The 18615-nt window shown below is 37.6% G+C and overlaps 1 protein-coding gene across 4 annotated transcripts in view; it reads right to left on the bottom strand.

Annotated features, from left to right (window-relative positions):
- Window positions 1-14275, bottom strand: part of rnf213a (ring finger protein 213a) — a 38096-nt gene extending 23821 nt beyond the window's left edge. Inside the window, exons 1-23 of one of the 4 annotated variants that reach the window (XM_055035412.1) lie at window positions 14148-14275; window positions 12818-12931; window positions 11835-11992; window positions 10733-11391; window positions 10481-10629; window positions 10225-10395; window positions 9602-9807; window positions 9190-9479; window positions 8850-9106; window positions 8467-8676; window positions 8181-8373; window positions 7899-7954; window positions 6815-6989; window positions 6580-6738; window positions 6394-6492; window positions 6183-6305; window positions 5791-5974; window positions 5411-5584; window positions 5164-5316; window positions 4463-5079; window positions 1050-1209; window positions 742-959; window positions 478-615 (exon numbers count right to left, since the gene is read on the bottom strand). In XM_055035412.1, the coding sequence (XP_054891387.1) occupies window positions 478-615; window positions 742-959; window positions 1050-1209; window positions 4463-5079; window positions 5164-5316; window positions 5411-5584; window positions 5791-5974; window positions 6183-6305; window positions 6394-6492; window positions 6580-6738; window positions 6815-6989; window positions 7899-7954; window positions 8181-8373; window positions 8467-8676; window positions 8850-9106; window positions 9190-9479; window positions 9602-9807; window positions 10225-10395; window positions 10481-10629; window positions 10733-11230 (4230 nt within the window). In that variant the 5' untranslated portion in view covers window positions 11231-11391; window positions 11835-11992; window positions 12818-12931; window positions 14148-14275. Of the gene's footprint in view, window positions 1-477; window positions 616-741; window positions 960-1049; window positions 1210-4462; window positions 5080-5163; window positions 5317-5410; window positions 5585-5790; window positions 5975-6182; window positions 6306-6393; window positions 6493-6579; window positions 6739-6814; window positions 6990-7898; window positions 7955-8180; window positions 8374-8466; window positions 8677-8849; window positions 9107-9189; window positions 9480-9601; window positions 9808-10224; window positions 10396-10480; window positions 10630-10732; window positions 11392-11830; window positions 11993-12817; window positions 12932-14032; window positions 14106-14147 lie in introns of those variants that run through there. The other 3 variants (XM_055035411.1, XM_055035413.1, XM_055035414.1) reach the window with 3 other exon arrangements.
- Window positions 14276-18615: the final 4340 nt, after the last annotated feature.

Here is an 18615-nt window from a genome sequence, read left to right as displayed (position 1 = left end):
TAGTTCTATGGAGAACTTGAGGAAAGATCTGAAAAGGCTTGTGCGAGATACAAAATGGACTCAGTTACACCAGTTCTGTCAAGTGGAATGAGCCAGAACTCCAGGAAACTATTGTGAGAAGCTTGTGGAAGGAAACCTAAAACATCAGACCCAAGTCATACAGTTCAAAAGACAGTTTTCCCTGAAACTGTATGACATGTATGTAAATGTTTGAATTCAAGGAAAGTTACAAAAAATATTGTAATTGTAATGTAACAAGATGCTCTTACTAAGTGTTCTGGTATTTAGGAAATAGAAATAATTCTGGCCATTCTGACATAAAACAAGAGAGGTTTGATCAAGTTTAACTTCAGACAGTGAAAAATGTGTATGTATTTTTATTTGGTGAAGGTAAATATTAGGTTTCAACAGTATTTTCTTAAAGATTACCTCTTTAGTGCCTAAACAGACCAATCTATCTTACTGAAGTGTTTTTACCTTTTTCACATCCCGTGCATTGATTAGGTAGATGCCTTTGTTGTTGATGGCTGAGGCCAATGAGAGAGATGATAGCTCCACTGATCCATGGCTGTCCTTCACAGTTTTTAGCCACTCCAAGTGACGTGCACTGTCACGCTACAATATTTTTTAAACAAAAATATCATAAAATATCCTTTTCCCCAAATATTAACATTGATATGAATGTTAATTGGAAATAATCTTAATTAAAATCTTATTTATTTTTATAATGTCTCCTCTCACCAGTTTTTTTGGCAAATTGTTGTCATTCTCCAAAGCCCTCCAGAGCTTGTTCAGCACATCTTTGAAGGCACGAAAACCAGCGTCTGCTTTGAGCTCATAAAGTACAGAAGAGTAACCAAGGACCGCATCATGGAAACAAGCTACACGATCCACATCCATGTCATTCTCTCCAGCAGAGATAGAAGCCAAGTCGACAAACACCTTCAACTCATTGATATCTAAAATTACAATTTAAATGAACATTTTCAAATAGTTTCCCAACATACCACTTACATGAATTTAATACATAAAACCATAAGCATACACACCCTCTAGGGCATCCTTTACCCATCTGACAAAGGGTCGTTTGTGTCCCAGTTCATTCAAACACAACCGGCGAGGCTCTGTGATGTCAACCAGCACCATCTTTGCCTGCATCAAGTCATTATCAATCCTATTTAGTGGTTCTCTCTTGAAGTCTTGACGAATCTGAAGAGAAATGGGAATTGAGTTTAAGTGTGTTATTAAGAACAAACTCTATGAATGTGTAATATTCATAAACACACCCCATCTAACCTTAAACACACCTTTAACTAAATGCCCTTGGTACACTAAGATTAAGTATAATCAACCTTTTATACTCAAGACATCTTGAATATTTAACATTCAAGATGTCACTGAATGTTATGACCCTGAAGTGATGTAATTTTAGTTTTATTTAAATGTTTATCAATATGTAAAAATTGATATATGTATTTTTTTTTCCTCTATGTCTGCAATTTTATTTCTGGGTTCCCAACTAATTGATTGTTCAGAACTGAGGAACTATCCAGTCAACACACAGAACTAAAACTAATAATGTTCCATTAATAAGTTTCTGAGGAAAACATAACTACTATTGAAGCAGAAGCTCACTGTCACTTCCATTTGACATACAACAGAAACTTACATGGCCTACACTAAGTTATTTTCTGGTGTTGGTGACACTGGCGTGTCATGGTAATAGGGAAAATAACATGTAATAGTTGTTTGGAAACTTTGAATTCTTCTCTTCTTTCTCCCTCTTTCAAATTATTTTCCCTTCTAGAACCCCCTCGCTTTTTTAAATGTGATTCAAGTCATTCAATAGGTGAATCCTTCAGACAAACTCTCAATACTTTGACTGATTATGTTTCATGACACTGCTTATTCACATACATTAACTTGTCTAAACAAGACAAGATGAAAGACAAGATGGCGGCGCGTGTAGACGCAGCGGCTCGGAGCTCCCGTGTTTTCGTTTTTGTTAGCCGTTTTTATTGATGTCTTCGCTCAACACACTACTGGAAGCCTTGACAACTTATAGCAGATCAGAACTGTAGAACATAGGGGCACAGTTTGGACTTCACACACCCACCAAGCTGGACTTTATTCCTCCAGAGCTGCTTCGAACACCTGGAACTATGATCATTCCCCCCCTGCTGCGAAGGCGACGGAGGAGGCAGCGCAAACAAAAGAGGGGCAAGAGAGCCGGCGTGCGTGCAAGGCTACAAGCTAACCCTCACAGACCGGCCCTCCCCAGCCTCTTCCTCGCCAACGCCAGGTCCCTCGTCAACAAAATCGACGAGGTGCGACTCCGAATTATCTCTCGCCGGATGGACAGCTGTGTGACTGTTGTCACAGAGACCTGGCTGGATGAAAACATCCCAGACTCAGCGGTGGAGATAACGGGGCGCGCTCTGTTCCGGGCGGATCGGACGGCAGCTTCGGGTAAGAGCAGAGGCGGAGGTTTGGCATTGTATGTACACAATGCCTGGTGTACAGCCACACACTCTGTCGGCACATTCTGCTCTCCTGACTTGGAATATCTGGCGGTGAAATGCAGACCCTTCAAGTTGGTGAGAGAACTCTCGTCCATTGTGATCGTGGCCGTCTACATACCACCGCGGGATAATGCTAAGTTAGCATTAGAGGAGCTATACTGCCTGATCAGCGGGCAGATGAACTCCAACCCGGAGGCGGCCATGATTGTGGCGGGGGACTTTAATCACGTGGAACTGAAGGCTGTGTTTCCCAAATTCCACAAGTTCATAAACTTTCCCACCAGAGACAATAACATTTTGGATCAGGTTTACTGCAATACCCCCGGAGCCTACAAGGCTGTAGCAGGTCCACATCTGGGCATGTCTGACCACATCTCAGTGGAGCTGATTCCTGTACAAGCCTCTGGCCTGCAGAACTAAGCTAACCACCAGAATAGTTCAGGTCTGGACTGAGGAGGCCTCCTCTGCACTTCAGGACTGCTTTGAGCACACAGACTGGAGTGTGTTCAGGGACGGAGCAGACTTGGAGGAATACTCATCGTCCGTTCTGTCCTATATTCAGTTCTGCACCGATGCTGTCCTCCCTGTTAAGTCCATAAAAGTGTTTCCAAACCAGAAACCATGGCTGGATAGCACAGTACGGGCCCTGCTGAAAGCCCGGGATGCTGCCTACAGATCTGGAGACAGGTTGGCTTATAGCAGGGCCCGGTCGGAACTGAAAAAAGGAATTAAGCAGGCCAAGCTCCAGTACAAACAGCGGATTGAGGAACACTTCATCAACAACAACCCCCGAAGCATGTGGAGAGGCATCAGGACCATGACAGACTACAAACACAGCACTCAGCTGACCAGCCGCGACCCCACCCTGCCTGACACCTTAAACAGCTTCTTTGCCCGCTTTGACACAGTGGGCAGCAGAGAAGCTGTACATCTACCCCGACTGGAAGAGCAGTACCAGCCTCTCGTCCTGCAGCAGCACCAGGTGACGTCCACCCTGAGGAGGATCAACACCCGCAAAGCTACAGGACCGGACAAGGTGTCAGGCCAGACGCTGAAAACGTGCGCCCCACAGCCGTCAGAGCCATTACTCCCTGCCGCCCCCTCCCACACATATCATAACCTCACATACCCCCCCCCACCCCCACACAGCCATATTGTTCTGCACTTGCACTGTCACATCATCTGCACTTTACCATAATTGGACCTGCTGCTTCTTCTTTGGTGTGGTTGAGTGCCTTTAGTTAATTTTAGTTGTATATATTATTATTATTGTGTGTTTGTTTATTTAACCCTCCTCTTGTCTTCGGGTCATTTTGACCCGAAGACAACAGGAGGTTGTTCTTATTTTTTTCGTCAAGTTCACATTTGAATTGCTCCAGCAGAAAATTCCATCTGAGTTGTGAACACTGTAGGTCTGATTCAGGACTGTTAGATTTCAAGTTTCTGTATGCAGTTGCAATTAAAAAAATGTTTTATAAGGGCTTGTCCTCGGGTCATGTCAACCCGAGGGCAACAGGAAGGGGGGGAAATTTGAAAAGATATCAGTTTTACGGAGATCAATGATGCCATTCCATACTGTTTGCCTGTCCAGCTGTAATTTCCTTAGTCTTCCGGTCAGTCTGACCTGAGGCCTGGGTTTGGTTATCTTTATTTCTTTTGTAAAGTTCACATTTGGATTGCTTGAGCCTAAACTTCCCCCTGAGTTGTGCACACCATAGTTCTGATGCAGGACTGTTAGATTGAAGTTTCTGTATGCAGCTGCAATTGAAAAACATATTTTTTAAGGGCTTGTCCTCGGTCGACATGAGCCGAGGACAACAGGAGGGTTAATATTGTATTTTTTGACTTTTTGCACGGGAGTTGCAATAGAAATTTCGTTGAATCCTGTTCAATGACAATAAATGCTATTCTATTCTATTCTTCTATTCTATTCTACTTACAATGTCCGTCAGCGTTTCCAAGACCTTGAAGTCCCCTTGGAGGCCAAGTGTGTCTTTGACCATCATAATAACTTTAGCAGATTCCACAGCGAGATGAAGCTCATGATATTGCTGGACTTGTTGGACCCTCTGATGAATCCACTGTTTGTTTTCAGATGTATCCTGTTTGGACATGATATCAAGCTCTTGAGTGAGATCATCATACTTGTCCTTGTAGGCTTTGAAAAGATGATCGACTTCTTCAAGTCTTATGCTTCCATTTTTTAAGCGAGTGTAGATGTCTTTGTATTCATCCCTACAAGGCAAGTAGATCTCATCATATATCATTTCTGGTGTGGCATCAATATCCTCCTCAGAGGGCTCCTCATCCACATCTTCAGTTTCGTCTCTGACCATTTGTATGGCAAATTTTTCCCAACACATTTTTAGGACAATACTTTCATTGAATTTGTATAGGAATGTTGCCATGTCTCTCATTTCCTCGTCCAGGCTGAAGAAGGTAACAATTCCAGACATTGCGGTAGCCACTTGGTCAAAATGATGAACTTCCATGAAATGGTTCAAGGGCATCATCTCAATGTTGATTTGTGTTTTGTCCTCCAGGTCAGAAACATCAACTAATAAAATAAACAAAATAACCACTCGTTAGCTTTGCAACAACAAATCAAAATTAACTAAACTTCTTTATGTAAGCCTCATACCTCTCATATGTTCTTCAAGTTTGTGGCTCATTGATAATATGACAACCACAAGCTCCTTTTCGTGGTACACAGACTTCACTTCTTCTGCTCTGTGTTGCAAAAACCTTTTCATTTTGGAAAGATCTCTGTGTTGTTCTTTCTCTGTGAGGCAGTCTTTTAAAAACATAACATACAAAAATATCAAGTTTCTTTTCGATTTTATTTAGTCAATTGTTTCAACTTCAGTTTTTATTTTAAAAGAATTTACCGATCTTCAGCAAATCTAAGAAGGCATCTTTCCTCTCCAGAATGATGTTGAGCAGACTGATTTTAATGTCTCCATGTATCAGCTGATTGATTATGGCTGTGAAGGCTGATATGGCTATAGCCAATCGGTCTCTGGCATCTTGAGAGAGCTTTTCAATCAGCTTTGTGTCTGCACCTGTATATACAGAATTTAAAAGTAATTGTCTCTTTATCCCAAAGCAAACAGCCAAATCACGTATTAATTATCTCCAGTTTGTGGTTTGTTGTTTAATTGATTTTTAAACAAGGGGTTACTCAGTTTTGTGTGCCTCTCCAAGCTAAAGAATGCTTTTCTTCAGACTATACTGTTTCATAGGATCTTTTTAAAGTAAAAAAAAATACCATATAGGTGAAAAATATCTTTAGCTGCAGTCCAGGAGAGGAGGTGCTGAAGAACCATTTCTTCTTCCTCCTGATATTTTCCTTGACCATCCCTCGGCCAGGACTTTTGGATGATTGCAGAGATGAGCTTCCCGAACTTCCAGTTTATATTTAACCTCTCAAACAGTTTTCCTTCAGACCTAGTCTGCATACAATGAGAAGACAATCATTCAGCTAATCAATGGGAAAAATTCAAATGTGCAGTCTATTTTCATTATTTTTTCCTTTCTTGTCAAGGAGCTTATAATATATTTAAGAAACATAACCATTTTGCCCATTGGATACATTTTCACATAACCAAGACTTCCAAAAGCTAGTGAAGCATTTGATAAATAAAATCAAAAGTGTCATACCTGGCACAAAGTCGTGACGGCTTCAAGAGCACACTTCTCAATGCTCCCAGCAACATGTGGATAGCAATCACTAAACTCCTCTATATTTTTACAGTAGAATTCAATTTGATCAAGTGAAGATTCCTAAAACAAAAACAAAAATTTCATAAATTAATTAAATCACTGTTATCTCTGACTGAAAATAATCTCAACTCTCCAGTGCATCACCTACCTGTTTGAACTTGCCCTCAAAGTCCATAATAAATGTTTCCCTCCATTCTTTTGTACATTTTTTATCTTTGAAGTTAATGGAAATAATGTTGTTCCATGTCTGAAATGTAAGAATTAAAAAACTCATAAGATGCATGTTTTGTCAATATTTGGCTAAAAAGATAAAAAAAAATAAAAAAAAACTCACCTCCAGTTCCGTTGTTTTTGCTGAGTAAAGGCTTGTTAGTCTCCACTTTAGTAAATTTTGTTTGAATGACCGATTCACCCAGTTTCTCATTACTTCCATCCCCTGAGAGATTACCAAGTCTTTTGCATGTTGCTGTTCTCCATCTGCATCCTCAGACTCCTAAATAGTATTTACAATTTTCAATTTGTACAAACAAACGTAAGTCAAACTCTGCTGATAAGACCTATGGATTTACCTGTTCCTTGTTAGACAAAAAGAAATCTGAAACTAAAGCAAGAAGATTTGTCGCTGCCACAGGGATCTGTGGAAAGTTTTGGGTAGACGTTTCTGGTTTGACTCCTTTGCAGAGCTTCTCTAACAACGTCATCGCAGTTGTCAGACATTCCTTCCTGTAAGCCTGTGTGAAGCCGCTATGATGAAGAAAATTAATAGATGAGTTGGGTGATACTCAAACATGAAATGGCTCTTAATAATTTAAAGTCCTGGGTGAGTTCCTTACCACGTTTTTGTAAAGAAAATATTAAGCATAGCCAAAATAATCTGTACCAATTGCCCACCTTACATCCGTAAATTATTATTTTTTTAAATCAAATCCATAGCTACTCTATACACATATGACAAACTCACTCACTATGCCTTGCGTTAGCTGCAGTAGACTTTTTTTTTTTCTATCTGAGCAAAATGAATAAAAATTCATTTGTGCAAAGAAGTGAGATTTTCACCAACTTCCATTGACTGTTTGGTTTTGTTTCCTTTTCCTAAATCAAGTACTCCATGGCTCAATACTGTACAGAATTAGGAAAAAAGATCGAAGAGGAATAAGACATGCCCATTAGTCATTTCAAATCTGCCAGAAGCAAAGCAGCCAGAGCTCAGAGCTCATACTAAATGAACTCCTCCGAAATGGACAAACTCCACATAACTCTTTGCTTTGTGAATTCACATTGGATGTGAATATTTTGCAATCAACCATCAGTTGAGTAGCCATGTTTAGTGTTCTTTAAACAACAGCATGTACATACAGTAACTATTCTAAGTAACACACCTAAACATAATTGATGCTTTTAAATTATCTACTGTTAAAGATGAGAACTTTGAAAATTTAAATAACTTTTTTAATTATTTTTTTCTAGATTTCAATCTTTACCTTTTCAGTTTTATTGTGAGCCATCTCTAACAACTCATACTCATCTAATGTTGAGAATTGTCCTTTATGTAAAAGTCAAAGATCACTGGTTGAATCCTTAACTGGTAGTCATAAATAAATAGATACAATTTGCAGGCTTCACAAACACAAAAGATTTTATTGATGTCACTACCTGTATTTTTCCTCAATGAGATGCTCTTGGATGTGTGCAAGAATTTTAGTGACATCCTAGAAAACATAACAGAAAACCAGAAATAATATTAAGTGACACTGTCACCAATAACTCCTGACTCTCATTTTAGAAGGCAACAAATTTCCATGCAGTTAGAGGTTCATATGCAGACATAGATATATGCCATAAAGCATAATGCCAAGTAAAGACTTCTAAAAAGCTGGTGATTTCAGAAATACAATAATGAATGATAATCTAAATTTAGCACTGATTTCCACTCACCTCAGAGCTGCTGGCAGTAATGTCGTGAGGAACCTTATTAGTAAAAACATAAAGTATGTCCAGAAGCTCGGGTTTAACGCTGGAGCTACAGTCCAGCTGTTCCTCAAGTGGCATTAAGTACAAGCAGGACCGAACTAAAAGTGGATCCAGCTTCATCAAGTGACTGTTTTTCTTCATCACATTCATAAGTTCTCTGAAAAAGAAACAATCAAAAAGTAACATTGATCTATTTGAAAATAAAAACTTAAAAATAATCTGCAGACAGTTAAAAACTGATGGAACTTACTTCCTGCTTTGAATGTTAAAGTGTATTTGGTTAAAGTCAATGCCTTCCAAACCTGCCCAGGACAAACTATAGTTTCTGTTTCCAGAGGTTTTTCCTTCAAAAGGCTTTATGGTACCTCTCAGCAGATGAAGGAGTGGCAGTAATGTAATCCAGTGAGGCATTGAAGCACTTTTGACCATTTTGATGAGATCCACCAGCATTTCTGGCAAACTACAAACAAACAGCTTTTAAATATTTATTCATAATCTGTGGGATTTAATGTTTTGCATATAAAGTGTCAGATCATTTCATTCTCCGTCATTGCTTCCAAACAAAGGTCTTAATCTTCTTCTTTACTAAAATTCATGTTTTGTTATTAAAATTAAGATATTTTGGGTACCTACTTTTTGAATACTGAAACAGCTTGAGAAAAATTTGCCCAGAACTGAAGAAATTTGTCCTTCTCTAGTTCAGGCAAACACAGTGCAGAACAGAGGCGGAAGAGCTCAGAATTTTCAAGTTTGAGTTTGTACTGTCTCCACACATGAAGCATGACCACAGCTGCTCTCATGTGGTCTGGGATGTAGAGATTTTTCTCAGCCCTATCCTGGAGCTGAGGGATCACGTGTGTCAGCATGAACTCTTTCAGGATCTTCCTCACCTATAATATTGCATTAAAAATAAGAGTGAGTTAAATTGGCCAAAAATCAGGGTCTAGATTGCAAACACAATTTCTGAACTTACTTCGTCTTCCCCAAAGTGTAAGGAGAACCATTTCTTTTCCTTTTCCTCAAATACAAAAGGGTTTGCATAAACCTGGAAAAACTGATTTAGCTGAATTTGAAAACTTTTTACATTGGTATCACTCCAGCTCATCAGAAGATCAAATATTGAATTCAGCATCACATCGGCAGCAATTTCTCGTCCTTGAATCAGACTTTTACGTTGATCAGGCCAAAGCTTATCCTTGAGGCGAGCCAGCATGCCCTTTGATGGCTCAGCACAGATGATGTCGTCATACTGATGCCAGTCCCCTTTACCAGAAAATAGAAAATAAATACTTGCTACACAATCACAGCGTAAATTGAAATGCTAATATACTAGCTAAAATGACTGCACAGTTTGACTGAGAGACTTTTTTTTGTTATTTATTTACCATCATCAGTGATGAGGTGTTGTTTCACAAACAAGCACCTGTTGATATAGTGATGTGTAGAGTCTAGTTTGTATATGTACTCAAACTCATAACTCTTCTTTTGTTTCTTATAGACAACATATTTGTATGCTATGGACTCAGACACAACTTTGGATTTTCTCGTTGTGAGGCTTCCTTCAACAAGATAACCATGTTCTCCAAGATCCCTGCAGAGGAGAACAAATTATAGGCCACATGCTGTAAAATCAGTGAGACAAGAATGAAGTTCAACTTTGCATGTTTGTGGAATAACTAAAAACAATGTATTTCTCTTAAATTTCATGCATTATTTAAACATCTCTAATTATTCACCATTTCTTTATTGTTTGCAACCAGAGCCAGATCCTCTTTGAAAGTATTCTTAAATAATACTTCTTCAAAGCTTATTTTTTCCTAGCCAGGTCTTACCTCACCATTTTTACGGAATTATTTTTCTAGAAAAGCTTTTCACTCTCAAATATAAACCATTCAAACAATAAAAACCTCCTAAAATCAAAAGGTGAAACAGTTTTGTGTCAGCATTTAACATAACTTAGCAAAGAGTTAAAACCCAAGATTAAATTGAGTTTTTGGCACTTTCCTACCTGGTTACTTCCAGCTCTGCTGCATCTTCATTCCAGCTGTTTGCAATAGGTTTCCCAGCTCTGATAAAGATTCGATCTTCATCAGGATGAAATTTAAAATCTTTTGAAAGAACGGCATGGAAGCAAATTGTCAGCCTGTCTCGTGTGACAATGTTTTTGTTTTGAATTTGCCTAGAAAGCAAAAAGAAGAAAATTGGTTTACTGAACATAATTGTCCAAAAATAAAAGTCGTTTTTGAAAGTTGAACATGTCTTACGTTTTAGGCAGTGGTGCTGCTGGAGTTTTGGCTTTTGTGCTTTTCTTACTGTTTTGACTTTGTTGCTCCTCACTACCTGAAACTTCATTCTGCCTGTTCTCAGACTCCATGTTCTTTTCCGGATCCACAGTGGAGCCTGAGTTATCAGCCTGCAAAGTTAAGCATAAATGCCATTTGTACACACATTACACAGGTCTTTTTCATAAACAGTTTTGTAACACAAACATTAACACAACCATTAACCAACAGTACCTTTGATGGTGCTGACTTCTGCTTCTGGTCCTGCTGACCTTTTCCTTTCTGTTTCTGATCATCTTGACCTTTAGCCTTCTGCTGTGTTTCTTTTGCATTTGGATTTGAATTTGCATTCTTGTCCAGTCTAGATTCTACGGCAACAACAGATTCATTCTTGTTTTTTGAATTTTTTGGGATACCCTTTTGCTCTTTAGAATCAGCAGGCTTTGCCCCCTCAGCTGAAACTGACTGGGGGATCTGCTTGTCTGTTGAGGCTGAAGCTTGAGTTGAAACATCACCTGCTCCTTTCTCAGGTGTTTGATCCTGAACTGACTTATTGGCATCAGTCTCTTTCGCTTTGGTTTCCTCAGACTGACTTGCAGAAGTGTCCTCAGCTATAGGTACAGGTTCTTCAATCACTGTACTTTTAGAGGAGGCTGCTGTGCTATTAGCTGGTAATGAATGCTGTAGGGGTGAGCGGGGATCATCTTGGAGTGAGTCTGTCGTTTCCTCCATATTGGCATCTGAGCTTTCACTGTCACTGGTGTCTCCTCTTCCTTGTGTCACCTTCCTCTGACTGTCTTCCAAAGACACGAGTGACGGGTCAGACTGGCTCTGATCTTGGTCTGAAGGTATGTTGTTACCCTTCTTGTTTTGTTTTTTTTTCTTTTTTTCTTCTATAAAGGCCACAAAGAAAATATATGTTTTAATTCTGGACAAATGAAGGATTAATTCTGGCCTTGTTTCACAGATCATACAATTTCTGAAAGGTTTCTTTACATTTTTAATTCAAAATTCAGTTCTTATGACACAAATTTTCAGATTCCCATTTTCTTAAAAATGTAAATGCATAACTGCATTTCATTGTAAAAAATATACATTATGGTAGATATGTGTACGGTAGTCAGGCTTCAGCAGTTGGAAGATGCTAAAACCGCTGTCTGGAAATAACTAATTGTATTGTATACTCCATTTGCATTGCAATCCTTTATCATACCCCATAGAAAACTTGTTCATTTTATGAACAACTATGAGCTATGTGTCCACATGAACAATTATTGGTGCCAACACTTGAGATGATCTCATCAATAAGAAGAGTAAAACCGTTCAGGTTACTTACTCTCACCTTTTTCTTTGGGTTGAGTTGTTCATCATTGGGTCGTTTGGGAGATTTATTGGAGTCTATGCTCTCTGTGTCATGGACGTTTCTCTGAGAGTTTGATTCCTCCATTTTGCTTTCAGAGTTTGCAATCAGGGACTTAGGCTGATTTCCTGTGTCTGCAACAGAGAAATAAAACTAAGAATAAAAATCTAATTTGAAAAACAGTTACTTGAAAGTTTTTCTTTATTCCAAACTCATAACATTCCACATCAAATTATAACCAGATATCATAGAAGAGAGGTCACCAGATATATATATATTTTCTTTTGTAAATATCCTCTGGCATAAGTTTTAGTGATGCTGTGGGTCTGCTTTGAAAGGGATAAACATACTTAACAATCGGCATGAGGTGTTAAGTGAAAGCTTGTTTCACAACAAGCTTTTTGGTTGTTTCCAAAAAGCTTAATCTTAGTTACAATTCACCAAACATTATTATTTCACTTAAAGTCACAAAACAATAAAATTAAAACACATGAGATGACACTACTACTATAATAGATTAAGTAATTTTAAGTTTTTTTTAAAGCGCTTTAAAACTGATATGTATTATGGTAAATGTTAGGACGAGGACAAAGCTTGCTAAACAAACACTTATTTCTATGCAAGCTCATTATTAATTTGATTAGTAAAGTTTCACAGGATCACATTAAATGCTAGTTACTAAAATGTGCTTTTAAATAAATAACCATACTTTCATGTCACCTTCATCAATAAATTTTCTAAGCTTATTTTTTATTATTCCGAATGTAATAACTTTTCAACTCTCTTGAGAAAATGCTTACCCTTGACAATACCTTGTTAATTTAACAAGGTCAACAGACAGAATATCTGTTAACCTTATATGTTGAATTTTTAAACATATAAGCATACAAACATTTTTTTCTTTTTAATGATTAGTTAATACATGAGAATAAATTGAATCTCTACACTTGTCCACTTACCTTCTGTGTTTGAAGTTGTGGCCGGAAGCTTGAAGCCACACTCACTGCAAAACTTGGATTTCTTATCCAAAATATCATAGTCACAATGTGGACACTTCATCGTCAGGCTTGTGTCTACCAGAAAAGAAGAAAGTACCTTGTATTTGATGCCCCAATATAAGGCAGTATACTTTCACTTTCTGTTATGTCAAGCACGGTCTCATGATAAAGGCCTCAGATTTACAGAGAAAAGTAGTTCAAATCATGATCTTTGACCAACATTTACACAACAAACTGACTTGCAAGTTATTTGTTGTGCATCATAAAAATATTCTTTTACCAATTACCATGTGTTGATACACTTACCTCGCAAAAAATGAGGGGAGAGGTGAAATCTTACACCTTGAGCATTTCAAAAATAAGAAAAGTCCTCATACAACATAAAATTTTTTATTACTGCTAATTGGCTGAAGTTCAACAGACCTCACGTGGTACTCCTAGATAAACACTTTCTGATGGGTTTCCTTTTCCTTTCTCCGCCCTGCAGATAGTTGCTTAGTCATTTGGGGCACAGAAATAGCATATTTAGAGAATTACAACTATTTGGCTCAGATTTAATGCAGAGATAAAAATAATAAGACTATTTATTTACTTTCACTGTATTTTATTCTTTATTATTTCAAGTCAAATTTGGGTCAACCTTATTAATAAATATTTGTGATAACCACGATTTATTTCACATTAATGTGAGTCATTATTAAACTGGTAATAGATGCCGTTTAGTTTTGTCTCTGCTGGAAACCTCCAGTTCTGACCGAACGGTAACAGCTGAAGGCAACACAGTTAATTTTATTTTATTTTACTGTACCGTGCAGCATCACCTGATAACAAACGATCTTTGGCTATATATGTCGGCCAATCACATATCAGCGAAGAACTTCCTTGTTATTTTGACTACGCAAAAACGTGAACGATAGCTTAGCAATTACTTTTACGGCTACTATGATAATTTAAACAACAAGTCCCATCAGGAGTCCTCATTAAAAGCTATAAGTCACGTCAGAAAAATAGCACCACCGCTATAAGCAGCTAGTGAGCTACCTAGCCCAGCAGTTAACACTTGCTAACTTTAGCTTCGTCTCTCCTCTGTCAAACAGAAACTAACCCAATGACAGCTGTAAATTTAGGTGTACGCCGAATCACAACACTGTTTTATCCCAGTAATCCTCCACTTACTCATCTGTGTCTTGTCACACCGAGCTCTTACGGTCTCTCCAGCTAATAGGATTAGGACACTGGCGCAACTGCATGTCTGCTGGCTTGTAGCAAAAACAAACATTTCAGCACTCACCACAAACTGAGTGAGTCCTCAGTTTTCACCTTGCTGCCCAGTTCAGTGAGGTCTGCACACCATCTCTGCTGCATGCAATGTGACTGACTGCTGACTGCTCTGGGTTAAGACGTGTTTTCGCTCGGGCAATTTCCGTCTCTCTTAAAGTTTCGATTCATCCTAAATGGGCGTAAACCCTCAAAGTTTACTTTTATTATAAATCATAAACGTGTGTGTTCCGATCCCAACTTTATCTGAGGATATATAAAAATAAATAAATAAATAAAATAGTGATTTCATCTCCTTTTTTTTAATTTGAAGTACATGGGTGCTTAAGATAATTTTATGTAACAAGATTTCAAGAGCTGTGTAATAAAACAAATCGCCGATTATAAAACAGTGACCCCCTCTGGAAAAAAATGTTCCCCATACGTCCTATTACTTTCCATTTATCCTTGACTAAAATACATGCAGTGCAATGTAAGAACAATGCACCAAAACAAAGATATTAAGTTTCTGGAATTCCAACTAATCAGGTAATGAAAGTTCTTTCTGTTAAGCCCTTTTTAATGGACAAGAGTAACAGAAAGTGGAGAAAAAAAACAAAATATTTACAAAAAGACCATGGGCAGAATTTTGTTAAAAAGCAACATAAAAAAATATTTAAGTGTGGTCTAAATTTCTTGTTTTAATGTGTGGATTTTTCGCACCACTAGTTCGTAGTGTGAAACTAGTGCTTGTACTGGAATGTGCGCAAACACACCTTAGTTTTACAATTATGACCAGTGACTAGTGACACGAATAAAACTATCTTCATCATTTGGGGACAACCTAACCATTTCCAACCCTGGCTGTTGGTTCAAGTGAAGCTTAATATTGAGTCTTTAGTGCAGATTGCTGCTTCCACTTGGCATAAAAAAAACAGTCTTTGGTGAAAAAGAAAACTGAAAATGAAATTAAATTAAACTTGTGTTTAGTTTCATAGAAGGTTAGAATAGTGGCACTAAACGTAGATTAAATTCATCCTGGGTTAAATAGACCAGGTCATGTGTTCAAGTGGGGATGAACAGTAAGTCTGGTCTGTGTTACTGGTTGGTAATGAATATAGCATTTCTACTCCAGATCAGTGGTTCTCTGTTGTCGATAAACTGAACATCTCAGCCTGGGTCAATGAGCCAATGCAGGTGCATTAATATAATTTACAATAATGTAATGTAATTTTCTTGAAAAGAACAACAACCAAATCATGACTGAACCACCAACCTGTTTTGCAGTCAATTTCACACACTATTGTAGTAGAACTTCTTTTAAAAAATACATTGGACATATTTATATTACTTTTTATAAACCTTGAACAACACATACAAAATTGAAAAATTCTGTATTTGCAGAATACAGAATTTTTAAAGCTTAAAAGTGATTCTTGCAAATGTTTCTGTGCTGCCAAAAGTTAATTATGGCTTGGCAATGTAAGGTCTTCATTGCTAGCTTTCACTTTCTCTTTGAAAAACGACCCAGCACTTGTAAGTAGAACTGTACCACTCGAAGTGAAAAGGGATCAAATCAGACTTTTTAAAGTACTGTTAAATTAAACACAAAACCTCCAAATAGAACATGATCTAAAATCACAGAGGAATGTTTAGTTGCCTCGTAGCAGCCATGCTGTGCTCCCAGTTGTTCAGCAGAGGGCAGAGTGGGACAGAATCTGAGTGTGTGTGGAACAAAGTGACATCTAGGCCAAAGGATTTCACAGGTCACGTGGGTTATCTGCCTGAAACACCATAGATTGGTGTTTCAGCAGGATCACTCCATTTTCACATTTTCAGGTTTTTGTTGAAACATAATTCCATGGTAACTTGGATTGCACTCAGAGCTAAAGGTTCACTAGCTGTCATGGTTTAAGATTAGAAAAAGAGTCTTTCATCCTGAAGAATACAGTAGTTACATACAATGCAAAGAGTAATGTGAGACAAAAGCATGATGATATTCTAAACGCTTTACCAAAATTTAAACAAACCAAACAAAAAGTAAAAAAGATGTCGTTTGTGAGGAAATAGAAACTCAAGAGTTCTTTTCAGTTCTTGTCCTGCATTAAAAGCTTGATTGACAATTAATGTTGGGGCATTTTATGAATATGCTTTCTCCTTCATAAAGAAACAGTAACATCAAGAATAAGATGAAAAAGAGGGTTCTGATGTAGGTGGAAATCATTTCATGTCTAGTAGACGTTTGTTTTGTGTTTAAAATGTGGATGTCTTCCTGCTGTTTTTTTGTTCTGCCTCTGATGATTCAATCGAGTGTCTTTATTTAAAGTTTGTGGGTGTAACATGACGGTATGTGAAAAGTTCCAGAGGTGCCATTTCTGTGACTGCAACTTAAATGCAAGTTGGTAAATAACTTTCAAAGACAGTAAGCCTTTGTAAGCCAGATACGTAATTATTTTAGCAGTAACAGACAATAATTGTCTATTATTGTATTGTCATGTCTCTTTCATACGGTTGCCATCAAAGCTTTCTATGTACATCTATAACTCAAAATGACATTGCTTGATGTCTACGATGTGCGGGGTTTAGCGGCAATATTCTGAAAAAGAAAAAAGACATGTTTGTACCAAGACTCCCTTAAGCACTCAGTTATTAATGTTTAACCTATGCTTGCTGAACTTTACCGTAAACTTTGCTGTATATCACACATTTATCACTCACATGGGAGTTCATCTGCTCTAGCCTGCAGGTGAGCAGTCGATGAGAGACTCTGCATCAATGGCGCTATGAAAAAAATTGTTTCCAGCTAAAGAAAATTTCTCACATGTCTATCTTTCTCTTGGAGTTAATAGATGCTTTTATGACCTGAGCGTCACACAAGACTTTCTTTGTGTGTTGGAGGTTTTGCTGTACTAGCTGATGTAGATGAGTTCTGGCTACACAGTAATCCCAAACAAGACTCGGTATAGAATATAATCGTCTCTATGTGTACGTTTGATCTTTGAGTCACTGTCACACCTTTCCGAGCAACAGATCTAGAACATGATAGAATCTGGATGTAGCTTTTGGTGATTTCCATAACCTCAATTTTGCTCATGGTTTTTTAATCATGGAGATGCAAACAATCTTTATAGTTCATTTTGTTAGAGACCTTTACAAACAGCTTTTTTTTTTTCCAAAGAATGTCATCGACAGAGTATGTTGCGTTCCCTATGAGGGCAACAACATCCCCAGACAGTGAGAAGTGTTGAGGCAGACGTAGTTATGACGCCAACATTTCTAAATTCCCTGAAGAGCAAATATATGAAAGGAGGCAATTTGAGGCATCCACGTTAAGTCTAGTTTGTTTTATTTTTTTTTTTACAAACAGTTATAGAATCAAAATTAAATATTAATCTTAGGATGTCATGATACTAAATATTTATTTAAATCTAATCAAATGTGCTTTGCCATAAGAGTGCTTTGCTTTTGTTAATCAAAAGAGTCAGAAGTCTCTGTCTCTTTTGATTAACAAAAGTCAGAAAGGTTTCATTAAATAGATTGAGTGCTGACTTCAAATCTTTTCTTCCAGATGTTGATGCCCATCTGAAAAAATGGTTGTGTTTAACAACCAAACAATGAAGAAATTCACAATTTTACTTCAGAAAATTGTCCAAATGAAAATATGGAAAAATGAATCAATTTTCGAACACCAGCCCAGATTGGTTTGTCTCCTTTCACTTGAGACAAACAGGCTTCCAACCCAGAGAGAGCATATAGTTGGGTGTTTTTATTGTCAGTATCAACATACCTTAATGGATTTTGCATCCATTAAGATCAATAAATTTTGTGTATGAATTGCACAATTATGTACACAGGTACAATTCTTTAAGTCACCTTCAATGGTTATTTTATTTTCATAAATCATGAAAGTATCTGGAAAATAAAATGGAAAATAGCGTTTAGAAAATTGCATTAAATCCAAATGAAGTACTCTAGATAAGTGTGGGGAATTTTCAGCGTAACAATGGCAGAGTCAAACTAAAGAAAAAGCACAGAAATATATGCATATTAAACAAAAAGTCTACTGAACACAAAAAAGAGTGAAAAAATGTGGCAATAAATTAAGAGAAAATCCTTAAATTAATTAAAATAATTTAACAATTTAAAGTTTGCTGAACAAATTGTGCTTTTTGTACTTGTGTAAAGAAATGCAACAAGCAACAACACTGAAATCTATGAAAAGAACATCAGCTGAATGCTGACAGTTTTTCATCTGGTTTGTTAGGAGCAGTTGTACAAGTCGTACACTTTACTGTGCTCCAACAGTGTCATGCATGAGGTTGGAGACATTATCCAGAAGTCTCCCACCACCTGTACTGGGTAGACATCCCAGGATCATGCTTGAATGCATTTTCTACTTCACATCTGAAAGAACCACATAGTTAGGTGACAGGCCACAAAAGCTAAGAAAAAATGGCTAGAAAACAACACAGGAAGTGGTCGCAGGTTGGGAGGCACTGCCG

This window comes from Poeciliopsis prolifica, unplaced genomic scaffold (assembly GCF_027474105.1).
Source record: "Poeciliopsis prolifica strain line A6 unplaced genomic scaffold, Auburn_PproV2 SCAFFOLD010, whole genome shotgun sequence".
Lineage (NCBI taxonomy): Eukaryota > Metazoa > Chordata > Actinopteri > Cyprinodontiformes > Poeciliidae > Poeciliopsis > Poeciliopsis prolifica.
This window is presented reverse-complemented; position numbering and strand designations above follow the sequence as displayed.